This window comes from Sprattus sprattus (assembly GCF_963457725.1).
Source record: "Sprattus sprattus genome assembly, chromosome: 2".
NCBI classification, from domain to species: Eukaryota; Metazoa; Chordata; class Actinopteri; order Clupeiformes; family Clupeidae; genus Sprattus; species Sprattus sprattus.
In genome coordinates, this window is record NC_137921.1 from 6,544,065 (window position 1) to 6,562,033 (window position 17,969).

The following is a 17,969-nucleotide window of genomic DNA, read 5'->3' on the forward strand; positions in this document are numbered from 1 at the left end:
CGCCCCCCAACTCCATGGCACCCCCCAACCCCATGGCACCCGCACCACCCAACCCCATGGCACCCGCACCCCCCGACCTCGTGGCACCCACTGGGACCCCAAACCCCATGGCACCCACTGGGACCCCAACCCCATGGCACCCACTGGGACCCCAACCCCATGGCACCCACTGCACCCCCAACCCCATGGCACCCACTGCACCCCCAACCCCATGGCACCCACTGCGCCCCCCTACCCCATGGTACGCAATGGGCCCCCCAACCCCATGGCACGCGCGCTCAGCAAGAAGTGACTCACAGTCCAGCCACCCTTTAGCTTACGTGTCATAATTAACACCTGTTTTATGACTGCTAGAGTTAAATGTATGATTTACTGTCTGCTTGAGAAGAAACAGCAACACAATAGGTATGAATAATATCATATCGCATTAGTAGTTGCTTCATATGTATCCAATGGTTGACAATGCATCAAGATGTGCATTGAATCGGTCTCATTGATAGAGATGCACATCCCTACTACAGACACATTTTGTGTGCAGTTTTCACAGATCCCCAGCCACAGTAGGCTAACAAATTATTTCAAAAATGGGATGTCCGTCCCAAAAAAAATTTTGTAGTGAAAAGCAAAGCTCCTGTATGTTATGGTAGTAAATATCATGCACTTACTTGTGTAGGCCTATCTTGTTTTATGAGCACCATTCAATTGTGTTTGCCTTGTACAAGGGCCAAGAGTATACAATACATAATATACATTGTGTTGTACATGGAAACACAAGACTTCATCTTGAACAATTTAGAAATAAAAATGGAATTAGACCCAATGTTATAAATATGCAGGGCTTTTAATAATACATTACTATCTTTAATTAGCGTGTGTCAATGTGCTGAAATCCTCCTCCATTCCGGTTATAGTCTGAATGTTACATATGGAGACATACATGATATTGGCAAATCTTAGTCTTCGATGACAATGGTTTCATATCCTGAGATATTACTTAATTTATCACTATTAAATGCTACAACCAGCTTGTTTCTCCCGGGTGAACTTGGTACAAATTCAACTTTAGCTGTGGCGTACTTCTCGGGCTCCACTGTTCCAATTCTGCAAACAGACAAAGCAGTACCATGAACATAGGTCTACACCAGTTTTACACACACACACACACACACACACAAACACAAACACACACACGCACACACACACACACACGCACAAACACACACACAAACACACACACACACACACACACACACACGCATGCGCACGCACGCACACACAAACACACACACACACACAAACACACATGCACTGTAGTAGTCAATGATAGCACCTCATGGCAACGGCTCCTGAACGGAACCTGAGCAAGAATGGCAGTATGAACTATGGTGGATTCACTGAGTTTTTACTTACTTGTGTACAATATTTTGTCCACCAGTGAGATGAATACCCTGTATGGAGAAGACACACTCGTGCATAGGCACTGGCAGAGGATTCAGAAGTGCGATATCTGCGGTCAACTTCTGGTTAACCTTTGGCACGCCAACAATCTGACACAGAGAATATGAGATGTCAGGTTGGTTCTGTCCTGTCTCTTCATTTTTCATGGGAACGCAATACCTCCATCTGGATTTCTCAATTACAATCCTTCCTCTGTTCTGACAATCTCAATCTCATTTTATATTTTGTCAAATGTTTTGTAAGTCATTTTGGACAAAAGCATCTGCTTAATTACAAACTGTAATTGTAGAAGAACTTTTCAACAGGTCAGATAATTTGAAAGGAGATTTATATTTTGAGTCAGTATGTTTAACTTTATATACATTGTTTTTTAGCTGTACTGGTTGGCACTATAATAAAAAAGACCAATTGTAATATACATTATTAGGGAAATAGTAGTATCATCTTATTCTAACTAAATAAAGACACAACAATTAACAACAAAACACAATAGAAATCTTAAAGACAATACCAAGCACATCATGTAGGGGGCAGTGTTAGAGCCACTTATTTGCCAATATGGGAACATTTGAAAAAAAAAAAAAATTGGTCCCCCAAAACACCCCTAAGTATATATGAAGATGCATCATTTGTATGCAATTCACAAGAAGAAAATATCAGTATGAAGTTGACGACAGGCCATCACCAAACTTCTTCTACCTACGATGCACCCTTGTCTATTATTCTCTTTAGGATTCAACCATTAAAGGAAGTTGTTCTTACATTGATAAATATCTTTGGTGAGTCCAGGACAATGGTCTTAGTTTCCTTATGGAACTCTCTGGATTCAGACTCAATCAGAAGAACCTTCAACTTGATCAGTCTCTCATCTGTGATGGTCGGACCGTACAGGGAATATTCCAGTTTGAGAGGGGTGGATGTCTCTAAAAAGAAAAAATCAATCAATCAATCACAAAAAGCTCATTTAAGAAACAGTTTAGGTACAGGATACTTACTTACCTACTTACGTAAAGAAAACCAAATAGTTTTGTATGGACTTTCACATTAAGTTCAAACATATACAGTACTGTGCAAAAGTTTTAGGCAGGTGTGAAAAAATGCTGTAAACTAAGAATGCTTTCAAAAATGGAAGTGTTAACAGTTTATTTTCATCAATTCTTCATAAATAAACAAAATGCAGTGAAGGAACAGAAGAAAATTCTAAATTAAATCAATATTTGGTGTGACCACCCTTTGCCTTCAAAATAGCATCAATTCTTCCAGATACACTTGCGCAGTTTTTGAAGGAACTCGGCTGGTAAATTGTTCCAAACATCTTGGAGAACTAACCACAGATCTTCTGTGGATGTAGGCTTCCTAAAATTCTTCTGTCTCTTCATGTAAACCCAGACAGACTCGATGATGTAGAGATTAGGGCTCTGTGGGGGACATACCATCACTTGCAGGACTTTCTGTTCTTCTTTAAGCTGAAGATAGTTGTTAATGACATTGGCTGTATGTTTGGGGTGATGTTCCTGCTGCAGAATACATTTGGTGCCAATCATACGCCTCCCTGATGGTATTGCATGATGGATTAGTATCTGCCTGTATTTCTCAGCATTGAGGACACCATTCATCCTGACCAAATCTCCAACTCCACTTGCAGAAATGCAGCCCCAAACTGGAAAGGAACCTCTACCATGCTTCACTGTTGCCTACAGACTCTTATTATTGTACCTCTCTCCAGTCTCCAGCGAACAAACTGCCTTCTTCTACAGCCAAATATTTCTAATTTTGACTCATCAGTCCAGAGCACCTTCTGCCATGTTTCTGCACCCTAGTTTCTATGTTTACGTGCTTAGTTCAGTCACTTGGCCTTGTTTCCTTGTCGGGGTAGAGCTTTTTGGCTGCAACTCTTCCATGAAGACTACTTCTGGCCAGGGGCCGTATTCACCAAGCCTTTTATCTTACCACTAGGAGTGCTCCTAACTCGCGCTAAAACCTTTTACGTAGGAGTAATTTCTTAAAAGTGATTCACAACGGCTCTGAGACCTACTCATACTAAGGATAATACCAACTCCTAAGCTTAAGATAAAACCACCGTTGCTATGGATGACGTCGACTCTCATGCACGAGTTTAGAAGGGGTGAGGACGGTGATTGGTTGTTGACAGGCTCTCTCATTAAAAACTCATTCGTGACGTCCCTCTAACAATCCTACTATATCAACTGAAAATAAGAGAATAACCTAGGCTTCACATTAAGTCATATTAAATAGTTATGGACAGTGCAGTTAGCAGAATGCACACGCATGATGACAAGTTTGTGCATCCAACGGGAATGACACTTTGCACGTTAAGAGAAATAAAAAACGATCAATATAAAATATGGCAATTGCATGTAATCAAGGCAGTAATAACTAAAGCACCCAGCAAACTGTAAGGCTATTATATTTCCAGCCCTTGACCACTTCAAATATCAGCACACACGGCCCTTCAAGCGAAACGAACGTGAAACGTATAGCGAAAGCCTACTGGTCCCAGGACCAATAGCCACCGTCACCCCAGCGGCATCCAGCTGGTAAGTTCTTAAAAAAACTGATGCAGAACGCTCTCCGTTGAAATGCACGAGTCGAAAACGTCCTCATCTTTTGATGGGGCAATTATTGTAATGTGTGGACATTCCTGCGATCGCCATGGAATTTACTTTGATCTTGTGTAATTGGCGATTGTCCAAAGGGCAAAGGCAACTGGATAAACTGTTGGATGATGTGGGGTCTACAGTGCGTTGATAGTTTGATGAATTAAACGGCTGACTGATTCCCAGTGTCGTCATTTGCGTTTTCCGCGAAGCCAAATAGGCTATATTTATGTTTCCAAACATTTCACTTCGGGACACATCGTTGTTTAAAGGCGTCATTGCATCCCGCGCTGATTCTACGACAATATTAATACCTTCACGGTTTAAGCAATGTCTTTTATCAATTCCAAGTCGGCTGCAGCCATCTTACGATTTTTTGTGAATAGGTCTTAGTGACTTAGGAGTCCTCATGAGGAGTTTTAAGCTGTCCTAGACTTAGGTGCTACTTTTAGGGATAAAATATTTTGTGAATTGCTCTTAGTAAAAAAAATTAGGAGTCCTACATTTAAGACTGACACGCCCATTATTTTTAGGAGTTTCTCCTAAATTCGCCACTTATGACCTACTTTTAGCCCTAAGATTCTTTGTGAATACGGCCCCAGACTTCCCCGGACAGTAAATGTCTGTACCTGGGTACCACTGGTTTCTGCCAGTTCTGAGCTGATGCCACTGCTTGAAATCTTCCGATTTCGAAGGTAAATAAGCTTGATGTGTTTTTCATCAGCTGCATTAAGTTTCCTTGGCTGACCACTGCATCTACGATCCTCAACGTCTTCTTCAAAAGAGCTGGAACTGCACATTTTGAAACCCCTGTCTGCTTTGAAATCTTTGTCTGGGAGAAACCCTGCTGATGCAGTATAACTACGTTGTGTCTTGTTGCTGTGCTCAGTCTTACCATGTAAATGGATAAAAAATAAACATTTATTGTTTACATTTTTCAAAGCATTCTTAGTTTATAGCATTTTTTCACACCTGCCTAAAACTTTTGCACAGTACTGTATGTATAAGTATTTTCAGATACACCAAAAGAAGTTGATTTGCTTCATTTCTGTTAAACAGCTATTTATAATTATGTATATATGTGCAGTCATTAAGCCTCTCTAGCATTTGTCATCAGGTCACTCAATCACAGACACAACTAGCCTTGGGAAGGTTCGATCTTCAGCGCAGAAACATCAGTGAATCCACACGAATCTCCGGTCCTGCCATTGTAGTGAAGCACTCGCGCATAGAACATCAAGAGAAAGGTTTTGGGAGTGGGTGAGTTATTCCTGACAACTGCGACGACGTCAAAGTCGGTGCCGATCATGGTTGATTTTGCGATCTTTATTTTGATGTGAACTCCGGGCTCCTCGCCACTCTTCAGGAGCTTGTTGTGGTGTTTGGCCTTTTCAAACACCATCCTCTCTTCCTCTGAGCCTGAAACACAGGACACACATTGTTGAAGTTAAATTAACATTGTCAATCTTAATTTGAGTTCATTCTTAATTTGAGTTTTAACTTGACTTTGCTTTAAAAAAAAAACTGCAAATCCCAGAATGCACCACTAGCAGGCCAGTACAGGCTGCTCATTATTTTAACTTGAAGCACCTGTGAAGGAAAGGTCTCTCAGCAAACCTTTCAGCAGAGAGAGAAATAAAGGTAACAACCAAGCAGCACCCAACAACCAAGCAGCACTCAGCATACAGGCAGCATGCTTATGAGTTTGGCTTTTTGTTTAAGTGTATTTTGTTGATTATAAATTGAACAATGATGTTTGAAGTGCTTTTCTTAAAAACACCAATGGCTGCGTCAATATCACCTGTTGTAAGCCTTGGCACTTGGTACTGAAATAGTTTGAAATTTATATGAATTTGTTGTCGTCTTTTAGTGTTTGAAGGTTTTCAAGCTAATTAACCAACCAGACCAAACAAATAAGGAAAATAAAAATCAATCTGAGTTGGAAAGAGTTGTCCCGTGCGTCCTTTGGGGTTCATGTACCAGGCCATTTCAAGATGGGCCAGAGGGTAGAGATGGAAACACCTAGGAACTTGACACACATCCATCATGGTTTCACACTCTCAACGAATATGCCTTTCACCTCTCAGCTCTTTGCTTAGAAGTCAATGAGGACTGCAAACACATAACATAAACTACTTGAACAATTGTAATATCCGATATAACTAACACAATCCTAAGAATTAGCCTATTTGACACAAAACAAATGAGCCGATTATGTACATTTCCCCATTGCGATAGTATGGGTGTTGGCGGTCCACCCACTGCAGGATGTCTATGTAAGTCGCTTTGTATAAAAGCGTCTGTGCAATACCAGACCTTTAAATGTTATGTTTGAATCTGTGTTGTTTTGTTTTGTTCTTAGAAGTAAGGCACTATCCCAACAAAAGACTTTCCTTTTCCTTTTACAACTACTTATCTGTAATATAAAATTACATAATATAATTATATAAAAGCAATATATATAATAATATTACAGCAATAAAGCTATAGTAATATAAACCGGAACAGGAAAGATTATAGCAGGAAACCATATTTTTAATCTTACCTTCAGGGTATTTGTAGAGGTTTGTGATGTCATGTCTTTCATCCTTGCCTACAGCCTTGGTGCTTATATGATGGCCGACCTCTGTGGTGTTTCCATCAAGCTTAACTGTCCTTCCGTCCTTCAGCCTTACCAGTGTAACAACATCTGCATTGACTTCAGCATACACGAAGGGAGCATCGTACTTCACTGTCAATTCACCAGCTTTGATGGCTGATACAGGTACAGGGCCACAACAGTAAATACCTGGAGAGAAAACCAAAGACATTTTTTATATAGCACAATTAAGAATAGTGCCAGAATGAATAATTAATTATACATACAGTATAATAATACCTATGTATCTCTAGAAATGTCCAGCGACGAAAGTCGTTAGCCTTGAAATAACTAATTATGTAAAAAAATATTTTATAGACAAAGGACCTATTATATCTTTTTTCTTAAACAGATTTACATAATTCAATGTTAAAAAAATACATGATTTTTTCCATAATGCACATCTCTATTCACCTTCTGTCTAAAACGCTCTGTTAGAGCTTTTCTCAGTTTTCTCTGGGATTATGTTCACAAAGTAAATATGTGTTTGGTTCTATGAAGCTTGGGCAACCTGTAGCTGTCAGCACCACCAGAACGACCGAGTCAGATCTGGCTCAAAACCTGGCCCTGATGTGTAAACATTACCACCACTCCGCTCCTGTGGAGTTGGGTCACTCGCTTGCCAGCCATTGAAACCTTCGTTCAGATCGGGGCGAGCCATCCAGCTGTCTATCCACACATGGAAGTTCCTGCAGACACAGTTACACAACACAGTGCATACTCCTTAGGACTGGGGCTCAGCTGTAGCCTGGATACCAGCCTGAACTCCGCCCACAAAAAATGTATGAGTATGACATCGTCAGGCTAGCTCAGCTGGCAAGCATGGGCTACTAACACCAAGCTGAACTGGAAACACAGAAAGCTCCCTCTAGTGGTCACAAACGAAAATACATTCAGAACAATGCAGATTCCCACCGAATGTGTGTGTGTTAAAATGAACTCATGTTGTTCATGCATTCATCGATGTATGGAAACTTTGTTATAACTTGTTTATAAATGATTTATAAAGTGTTTATAACTTAATTATTAACTTAATTATGGACCATTTAGAAATCCTTTATAAGGGTAGTCTTATTGTCAAGTGGTACCGTCCTCACATTGTAACAGTAGTCTAAAATGAACGACTACCTCCTAAAAATTGCTGTACATTTAATATTTGTAATTAGGGTTTACCCAAAGGCTTACCATATGGAGTCATCACCAATATCTTCATCATTTTCGTCAAACATGTACTCGATCACCAGGTTGCTGTCGGTGTCGTGCGCTGATCCGTAATTGGTGACCACTCGGCATGGGATGCCCAGGGCTCTGGAAACTTCATTCACAAACATCATCATGAATGTCATGCTACACTTCTGATGTCAGATCGATAGACTGGGCATTTGGCCATATGATATAAGGTCCTCTCATTGGAGACTGCATGTGACAGGGCTCTGACAACTGCACTCACAAACGTCATGTTGCACTTCTGACACCAAACCTAGTTTGGGTGTTTTGGCTCTCTGACATGAGCAATTGCATCAACATCACAATCTTTTTTGCAAGTCACTGCAAGTAAATATTTGAATTTTGAAGGTATTTATATTTATTCATTTTGCAGTCAGTCGATAGTGATATTGATAGTGATTATATGTCATGTACAAAGCAGTGCATTTTCATCTGTGTGCGTGTGTGTGTGTGTGTGTGTGTGTGTGTGTGTGTGTGTGTGTGTGTGTGTGTGTGTGTGTATGTGTGTTTGTGTTTGTGTGTGTGTGTGTGTGTGCGTGTGTGTGTGTGTGTGTGTGTGTGTGTGTGTGCTCCCAGGGTACCGATGACCTTGGTGTAGTACCCTTACCGGTTGGGCTTGGGGAGAAAATATCTTTAGTTAACTTCAAAGGTATCGTTCACCTAACTGAAATCCAATAGGTTGTATGCAGTATTGCAACTAGTAACACATCAACACATCAGTTAGTCCGTAACACACAGTTTGCTGCAGGTAATACACACTCACAAATACCCCCCCACACATAGACTTCAGTATCAGAACAAGCAAGCAGCGTACAGAGTACAAGTAAGTACAGCCCTTTGTAATATCACTGCAATGTCAAATTAAGCAAAATATAAAAAAAAAAACTTCTGTGTAACAGTATTTGCTGTTATGTTAAATGTGTCATCACACCCTTCATTACTTAGATTAAAATCTTTTGCTCAATACCTAGTATGTCCACCTTTATTTTGGATGACAGCCTCAATCCTCATGGGCATGGAGGATACCAATGCTGCAGAGATTTCTGCTCCACTCCTCAGGGACATCAGCTGCTCTTTGCTGGAGGGGCTGTTTTGCTCTACTATTTTTTTCTTTTTTTTGGGCCTTTTATGGATAGATCAGTGCAGAGTTGGACAGGAAATGAGAGGGAGAAGAGGTGGGGAGTGGACAGGAGAAATGGCATCAGGCGGGATTCGAACCTGTGACCTCCTTGAGCTTCAAGCCCGAATGTGGTCGAGGCTACTGTGTGAGCTACAGTGCCACCCCCTATTCTTTTTAAAATATCCCAAGGTGTATTGGATTCATGTCAGGCGACATATTTTACGTAGCCCGGTCTTTTCTCTTCTGTAAAAACGTTAATGTGATTTCCACAGTGAGTGCGCTATGGATCGTTCTCATGCTGCAATATTGACAGGGTGTCATCTTACTTAAGTATATCCACTGGCATGAGCGGCGTCATCTATAAATATCATCTCCTTAACATCTTCACCACTCGTACAGCCCCATATCACCACACTCCCACCTCCGTGCTTCACTGTCAGGACTCTGCATTCATTGTGGCAGTCCTGACCAGGCTCACTCCAAACATGCTGGACCCCATCTGAGCTGAACCAATGGATCTTGTTCTGACCACAGAATGTGCTCCCAATCTCATCAGGGTTATTGTTCATTAGTGAAGTTTAATATAGCAGTTTTGTGCAGAAGAACCAGCACAAAGTGTGTTCATTTGGTTGATTTACAGTTAAGTATTTGTTTTTGATAATTCAAAATAGTTTGCATTAGGACTTTTTTTGTGATATTAGACAGAGATGTACCCACTTCTTTCGAATATAGCAGTTTTGTGCAGAAGAACCAGCACAAAGTGTGTTCATTTGGTTGATTTACAGTTAAGTATTTGTTTTTGATAATTCAAAATAGTTTGCATTAGGACTTTTTTTGTGATATTAGACAGAGATGTACCCACTTCTTTCGAATACCCCCCCCCCCCCCCCCCCCACACACACACACACACAGACACACACACACAAACACAAACACACACACACACAGACACACACACACACACACAAACACATTGTACTTGAAAAGCTACAATGATAACATTACCTGCGCAGACCACGGCGGCAAACACCCAGCACTGGCCGAAGCGCACTGGATTGCACCCGCTTTCATTCCACTGGCGGAGAATGTCCCCACTGCCCGTCCAAAACGTGGGCTTGACTCCCCCCGTATAGTCCCCCGACCAGTTTCCCATGAGCACCCCACGGTCATCGGAGCTGTTAATCTAGACAGGGCAGGGAAACGTGTGTTAGCAGCTAAGCTAACTGCACTGGTTCTGGTTGTGTTGACGGGGAATATGTCTCCCACTGGCAGGTGATGGATCCTCAAAAGTAGGCTAGACCCAAAGGAGTTTCAAAATCATGGACTTTTTCTAACCCCACACAGCTTCCTTTAGTTTCCCTTGCTACAGCACACAGTCAATAGTTTGTTGTGTTAACAAATAAGTCAATAGTTCGTTTGTTGTGTGTTGTTTTTGTTTGTCCTGTCTTATTGTTGTTTCTATGTTTATGTTAATTGAATGTATGTTTACTATCTGATTGTGTTGTGGACCCCCTCGAAAACGAGATGGTACATCTCAAGGGGTTATTCCCAATAAAGATAATTTCCAACTAATAGTTATTGTTGTTTTAAAATGTGCCTACCATTGCACTGAGGACTCGCGTCACGTACACTGGGTTCCTCCTGGCTGAGCAGTCCTGGTCTGCATCGTGGATAAACTTCGGGTTTTCATCGAGGATCCTCAGGCAGATGTCTAAAACACCAGGCTCAAACTGAAACATACGAGAAAACATCTATGTTGGTATTCCATCCACATTTCCATCATATAATAGATATACATAATAATAATATTATTAACAAATAAACATGAAGATGCCTTTGCTTTCTTTAAATGTGATAAATGGTAGCCTTATGTAACATCATTTGGCATCTATATAATTACTCAAACTGAAACATCCAAGAAAATGTTATACAGACGGAAACTGATCACGATGACACCCAGATATACAGTACTGTGCAAAAGTTTTAGGCAGGTGTGAAAAAATGCTTTGAACTAAGAATGCTTTGAAAAATGTAAACAATAAATGTTTATTTTGTATCCATTTACATGGTAAGACTGAGCACAGCAACAAGACACAACGTAGTTATACTGCATCAGCAGGGTCTCTCCCAGACAATGATTTCAAAGCAGACAGGGGTTTCAAAATGTGCAGTTCAAGCTCTTTTGAAGAAGACGTTGAGGATCGTAGACGCAGTGGTCAGCCAAGGAAACTTAATGCAGCTGATAAAAAAAAAACACATTAAGCTTATTTACCTTCGAAATCGGAAGATTTCAAGCAGTGGCATCAGCTCAGAACTGGCAGAAACCAGTGGTACCCAGGTACAGACATTTACTGTCTGGGGAAGTCTGGCCAGAAGTGGTCTTCATGGAAGAGTTGCAACCAAAAAGCTCTACCCCGACAAGGAAACAAGTCCAAGTGACTGAACTAAGCACGAAAACATAGAAACTGGGGTGCAGAAACATGGCAGAAGGTGCTCTGGACTGATGAGTCAAATTTAGAAATATTTGGCTGTAGAAGAAGGCAGTTTGTTCGCCGAAGGGCTGGAGAGAGGTACAATAATGAGAGTCTGCAGGCAACAGTGAAGCATGGTAGAGGTTCCTTTCCAGTTTGGGGCTGCATTTCTGCAAGTGGAGTTGGAGATTTGGTCAGGATGAATGGTGTCCTCAATTCTGAGAAATACAGGCAGATACTAATCCATCATGCAATACCATCAGGGAGGCGTATGATTGGCACCAAATGTATTCTGCAGCAGGAACATAACCCCAAACATACAGCAAATGTCATTAACAACTATCTTCAGCTTAAAGAAGAACAGAAAGACTTGCAAGTGATGGTATGACCCCCACAGAGCCCTGATCTCTACATCATTGAGTCTGTCTGGGTTTACATGAAGAGACAGAAGAATGTTAGGAAGCCTACATCCACAGAAGATCTGTGGTTAGTTCTCCAAGATGTTTGGAACAATTTACCAGCCGAGTTCCTTCAAAAACTGTGCGCAAGTGTATCTGGAAGAATTGATGCTATTTTGAAGGCAAAGGGTGGTCACACCAAATATTGATTTAATTTAGAATTTTCTTCTGTTCCTTCACTGCATTTTGTTAATTTATGAAGAATTGATGAAAATAAACTGTTAACACTTCCATTTTTGAAAGCATTCTTAGTTTACAGCATTTTTTCACACCTGCCTAAAACTTTTGCACAGTACTGTACGTCACCACCAAATCCCTCCAAAATCCTCCCCTCACCCACATCGAAACTTGCATCTCCACAATAAAAACTTGGCTTACTCACAACTTCCTCAAACTGAACAGTGACAAAACTGAGCTCCTCCTCATTGGCACCAAATCCACTCTCAATAAAACTGGTCCCATTTCACTCACCATCGACTCCTCAACCATCACCCCCTCCACCCAGGTACGCAATCTCGGTGTCATCATGGACCCCACCCTTACCTTCACTCCCCATGTCAGCCACATCATCAAGACCTCATATTTCCACCTCCGCCGCATCGCCAAAATCAGACACTGCCTCCCCCCCCCCTGCTGCTGAATCCCTCATCCATGCCTTCATCTCCTCTCGACTTGACTACTGCAACTCCCTCCTTACTGGCATCTCCTCCCATTCCCTCCATAGACTCCAAATGGTCCAAAACTCTGCTGCCCGCCTCCTCACCCACACCCGGTCCCGTGAACACATCACTCCCGTTCTCCACTCTCTCCACTGGCTCCCCATCAAGCAGCGCATCAACTTCAAAATACTCCTCCTCACCTTCAAAGCTCTTCACCACCTAGCCCCCCCCCCTACCTGTCTGACCTCCTCCTCCCCCACCGCCCCTCCCGAGCCACCCGTTCCTCCTCCACTCTCACCCTGACTACACCAACATCCCGATTAAAAACTTTTGGCGACAGAGCATTCTCACGCACTGCACCCCGACTCTGGAATTCCCTCCCCCAATCTGTTCGCCACTCTCCCTCACTCACAACATTCAAGTCCCGCCTCAAAACGTACCTCTTTACCCAAGCCTATGATCTTCCCTATCCCTAGCCACCATTACCCAACTGCCTACACTTCTACCCGCTGTTACATCTCAAAACTCTTTTTTCTTTTTGTGCTGTGTATGCTTGTGTTGTCCCCCCCTGTCTGTAATACCCCCCCCCCCCTTCTTTGCCTGTAAATGTAAATGTGTCCTTCTTGTACTGTCCCCCCTGTTTGTACTACCCCCCCCCCCCCCCCCCCTCTATGACTCTGTAATCTGCGACTTTGGGTATCTGATAAAGCGCAATACAAAATAAAGATATTATTATTATTATTATTAAAACAAACATCTACATTGGTGTTCTGCCCCACAAACACCTATGCTGGTATTCCATCCACATTTCCATCATAAAATAGATATAAATAATAATAAATATTAACTTTTCATTTCATTATTAACAAATAAACATGAAGATGCCTTTGCTTTCTGTAAATGTGATAAATGGTAGCCTTATGTTACATCATTTGGCATCTACATAATTAAGATTATTGAGGCTTATTTAAAGCATTGTGAAGCAATGTGTATACATATATAAGAAACTATTCTAAATATTGTCATAATACCTCCTGGGCAGTGGTGTAGTCCAGGGTATACGCAGGTATACTGAGTATACCCACTTATTTTCTAGTCAGCATTGTGTATACCCAATTCTCAAAACAGGGTGTTTATCCTGTGCTGTATGGGCTGCTTAAAAAAAATAAGAGTATACCCACTTCTCCAGGGACCACTTCACCACTGGGCTTACCTGACCGAAGGTCCACGGCAGTTCCTTAAAGCGAGGAGGAGTCCCCCGAAAGATGACACCGTCCTGAGACAGCACGTACTCGTTCCTCTCGTCGTCGTTCTCCATGAACACTGCATCTCCTGTTTCAATGAGAAGGTAGAGAGTGTGTTTCTCTTCGAAAGATGCTCATGGGACTCTTCTGACCAGGGCAGATGTGGTCAAAGCAGTCACTAACTGTAACTGCATGTATGTTACTGCAAAAAGTATACTGTATGTTGCTGTCCTATAAATGGAACATAGCAGAACTTGATCCACACATGGTCAAATTTGACTTTAAGTCACACATGAAATACCGTGACAATTTTTGTTTTAGATTTCTCTGAAATAAATGATAGACATTTACACCTGAAGTCTCACATGAAATAAATGATAGACAATACTAACAAAAAAAACTAAAAACTTACTTCTACACCAAGGGTTGAAAAGCAGCACAAATTCGCAGAGACTGACAGCTTTGGTCTGGCCCAGGAGCAAGGTGTACTTCCCAATGGGAGCATCAGCAGGAGAGCATACGGTCAGACGCAGAGTCTGCCCAGTCTGTGCAGACACGGTCCCACTCCAGCGGGTTTTGTCTATGGCCTCACCCACATTAAAAGTAGCCGTCGTGCCTGACTCACGGGATGGGACTGGACCTGTTGACAGTCATTCATCGGGAGGTAAAGGTTAAATCATAAGAACAGGAGACATTATACAATGGGTGTGCCAGCGTCGGCGTCCAGCACCAAACATGGGTCCAGTGCTGCCCATAAGGAACAAACATCTATACTGGTGTTCTGACCCCACAAACATCTATATACGTAGATAGAATTAATAATGAATATTCAATTTTTCATAAGGACCCAGGGTCGATTCTGGTCAGTGGACCCCATCCACCATTTCATTCACCAAGTAATATCTTGTCAACTCCTTTCAGTGTCCAGTCAAAATAAGCTAGAAAACCCCTTTAAATAAACCTTAAAAAAGAGAAGGGTTTCAGAAATGCTGTGGAAGGCGGTAGCGTGATTTCTACTAAAGCACACACATGGTGGTATCCTTGCTAACTATAGTACATCCCCATTCCCCCAAATAAACCATTGAACACAATTCCCATACTACCGTTGGTTACTCCTAGAAGACAGATAGAGGTAGTCAAACTGAGATTTGTTACAATCTTAACTGTATAACTGTACTCTCAGTAGAGTTCTGCCCTACTGGTTAAGCTACAGGAATACTACGTGACACCTACACTCTTGGTGTGAGGACAGTGGATGAGATGTAGCTGACATTATCCTTTAAACTGAGTTAGATACTGTATGCATCTCACCTGTTCGCACTGTAAGAGTGAGAGCCATGCCAGGCTGAGGCTGGATACTCTGTCGGAGATGAAGTGACATGGCGAACGGCCTCCCTCGCCGAACGATCAGCCTGTCCACACCATTCTGCTCCGTGTGGTGCTCGGTGTTATTGGCCTTGAATTCCAAGTCACACCGATCAATATCCAGAGCTGCAAGCAACACACACATTAGGAGGGATGGACGGAGAGAAATTTTGCATTTCAGATGGACGGATTTTTTGTCATGGAGGGGTATGTATGTGTGAGAGGGTGAATTCCCCTTCTCACCGTGACTCACTGGAGATGAGTTTGGGACTAATGCGGAGTGGACTCCCCCACCACAATGGTTGGGTCCGGGCTCCCCCACGACAATGGTAAGATCCAAGTCGTCCTAATTGGACCAATTTAGCCCAAGCGGCGGACCTATTTAAGAGGTGCCTCATTCTATGAAGGAGAGTGTTGGAAAAGAGCTTTGAGAAAGCATTGGAGAAGCCTGAGAGGCACGGTGAAAGAGAAGGAGCACTTTCCTGATGTGAGGACAGGGGAAGCCTGTGTTTAGCTGCATTAATACAGTTTGTACCTAGGTTTTGTGCCTATAGAATTGTGTACCTAGAAGAAATGTGCCTAGTTACAATGGGCCTAGATTGGGCCTAGTTTGCCTAGTATTGTGAGTTCTGTTTGTGTTTTTGATTTATTCTTCCAGACTACATCACCAACTCCAGTCGCCTATATCCAAAAAACGTGGGGTTACCGCCTAGGTCCCTCACAGTATGGTAAATAAATTAATTTATACAGATGCATACCTCGTGGCGGCTCTTGTAAGCGTGTAAGCAAACATTAGTGACCTGAAGGTAAGTTGACCCAAGCAATGACATGTCTCAAGGCATCACTCAGCTTGGAGTAGTCAAAGGGTTATCTCAGTTAACTGGTAAGCGATATTTCTTGGCTGGCACCCAACTCCCCAGGCCTACACGTAGAGTCTTCAAGTAAGACACTACATCAGCGTGACACTTGGCTTTTCAACTTCAGGCCAGCTTGTAATTAATACAAGCATATTGGTTTGTTCTAGTTTGTCATCGACACATGCGTTAGTGTGTACTCGTAAGCAATTAATACATATGATAGTATTATGTGATAAATACATGTGTTCCGATTGGCCACTTTCATACTCAAAACAGGAATGCTAATAGTTATTTGTGGGATTAAACACTAATATAATAATTTTTCCCTTAACATCTGTCATGAACCTTCAAGTGTGATGAATTACGCATAACCATTGGTTAGGTGGGTAAAGCATTGAACAAAAAAGCCTGAGACTGCATTTATAGTAATTGAACACCTGTCTCTGAATACCTTGAAACCTTTGAAATAGAACCATATGTCCAAGGTCATTATTTTCTTACCAGTGTGCAAAAAAAAAATTGAAACAGAGATTTGTTGGATGCTGCATCTATTTCCCAAGAGATCTATAAATATCTCAAGTGTCCTTAAGGGTCAATCATCAGCAAGTCGGAATCTAAACTGACATTGCTTGGATCTTTGGCTGTGGCTAGCAGGTTGTGCGTGGTTGCCGTCGGGCACATGCCCAACCGATATGAATATATTCTCCAGCAATGTTACAGTACCCTGGTAGAACTTAAACTCCTGGCATTTCCATACAAAACAAATGCCTATCACGTGCAAAACTAAATGCTGAGGAGCAATATACATTTGTTGTTATGCCTGTGACAGGACAATGAAGCCTCATAACTGTACATCAAAAATAAAAATCACTTAAAAACGTATAATCCAACAACATTTGCTCTACACGCACAGTGCTGCATAAGTTCAAACTCACAACATCAATGACAGAATAGCAAATAATGAAGGTCAGAATACAAAATATGGCTGTAGGGGATTGTACACACGACCGTACCTTGATCCATGTTACCGGTGTGTGTGTGAGCCTGTCTGCCGTGAGTGTGCATGTGTTTCTCAGATCTCTTTATAGAAGAGCGCAGCTAATTTTAGCTCAGGGCACCCGAGCCCCCGACCACTGAGATGAAGTGTTTTAGTGCTTCAGATAGTTCCTCTTGAAAAGCCAATTTCACATGGAATATGAAACTTGAAGCCCAAAGAATTGTATTCAGTATTAATGATACTTGAGTATTTAGAAAACTTTTACTGAAGAATATTGCCTGAAGGTGCTTTGCACAAGGAGAGAGAAGCAAAGGGGGGGGGGGGGGGGAAGCTCCTCCCTTCTGTCCCTCAGTCAGACGTGCCGTTTGTGAAGAGAGCTGTGTGTGTGTATACTGTTTGTGTGTGTGTGTGTGTGTGTGTACTGTTTGTGTGTGTGTGTGTGTGCTGTGGGTGTATATGTACTGTGTGTGTGTGTGTTTGTGTTTGTGTGTGTGTGCGTGTGTGTGTGTGTGTGTGCGTGCGTGTACTTTTTGTGCACTATGTGTGTGTGTGTGCCTGTCTCTCTGTGTGTGTGTGTGTGTGTGTGTCTTTGTGTGTGTGTGTGTGTGTGTGTGTGTGTGTATGTGTGTGCATGTGTGTGTGTGCGCGTATGTGTCCACTCACTGCACGCCTCATACATCAACTGAACATTGTCAAGCCCTGGGATCCATACTGTACCAACTGTTTTGTCCTTTGATGGTTATTTATGTTTGTTTGGCTTAACATTCTCAGAAGCCCTCTGATATTTCCGATGGACTACTGAATGTGTGTGTGTGAATCTGTAATATGTACTTTTATTTAAGTTTGGCTCATTGAGG

General features: G+C 42.1%; 1 protein-coding gene across 1 annotated transcript; it reads right to left on the reverse strand.

Annotated features, from left to right (window-relative positions):
* Positions 1-822: 822 nt before the first annotated feature.
* Positions 823-17,160, reverse strand: LOC308361373 (protein-glutamine gamma-glutamyltransferase 2-like). Its single transcript, XM_080833711.1, has 13 exons — positions 17,129-17,160; positions 15,205-15,384; positions 14,306-14,533; positions 13,863-13,981; positions 10,663-10,791; positions 10,067-10,244; positions 7,900-8,029; positions 7,300-7,403; positions 6,622-6,864; positions 5,220-5,495; positions 2,221-2,381; positions 1,411-1,547; positions 823-1,101 (listed from the first exon to the last, which is right to left on the reverse strand). Exons 1-13 carry the CDS (start codon positions 17,136-17,138, stop codon positions 954-956), a joined length of 2,043 nt encoding a protein of 680 aa, XP_080689837.1. The 5' UTR covers positions 17,139-17,160; the 3' UTR covers positions 823-953.
* Between the last annotated feature and the right edge of the window lie 809 nt (positions 17,161-17,969).

Excerpts from the sequence above, each read along its gene's own strand:
- LOC308361373 (XM_080833711.1), bottom strand. Across the intron at positions 5,496-6,621 it reads CCTCTACAAATACCCTGAAG|GCTCAGAGGAAGAGAGGATG; the intron begins GTAAGATTAAAA and ends CCTGTGTTTCAG. Across the intron at positions 1,102-1,410 it reads GGACAAAATATTGTACACAA|AATTGGAACAGTGGAGCCCG; the intron begins GTAAGTAAAAAC and ends GTCTGTTTGCAG.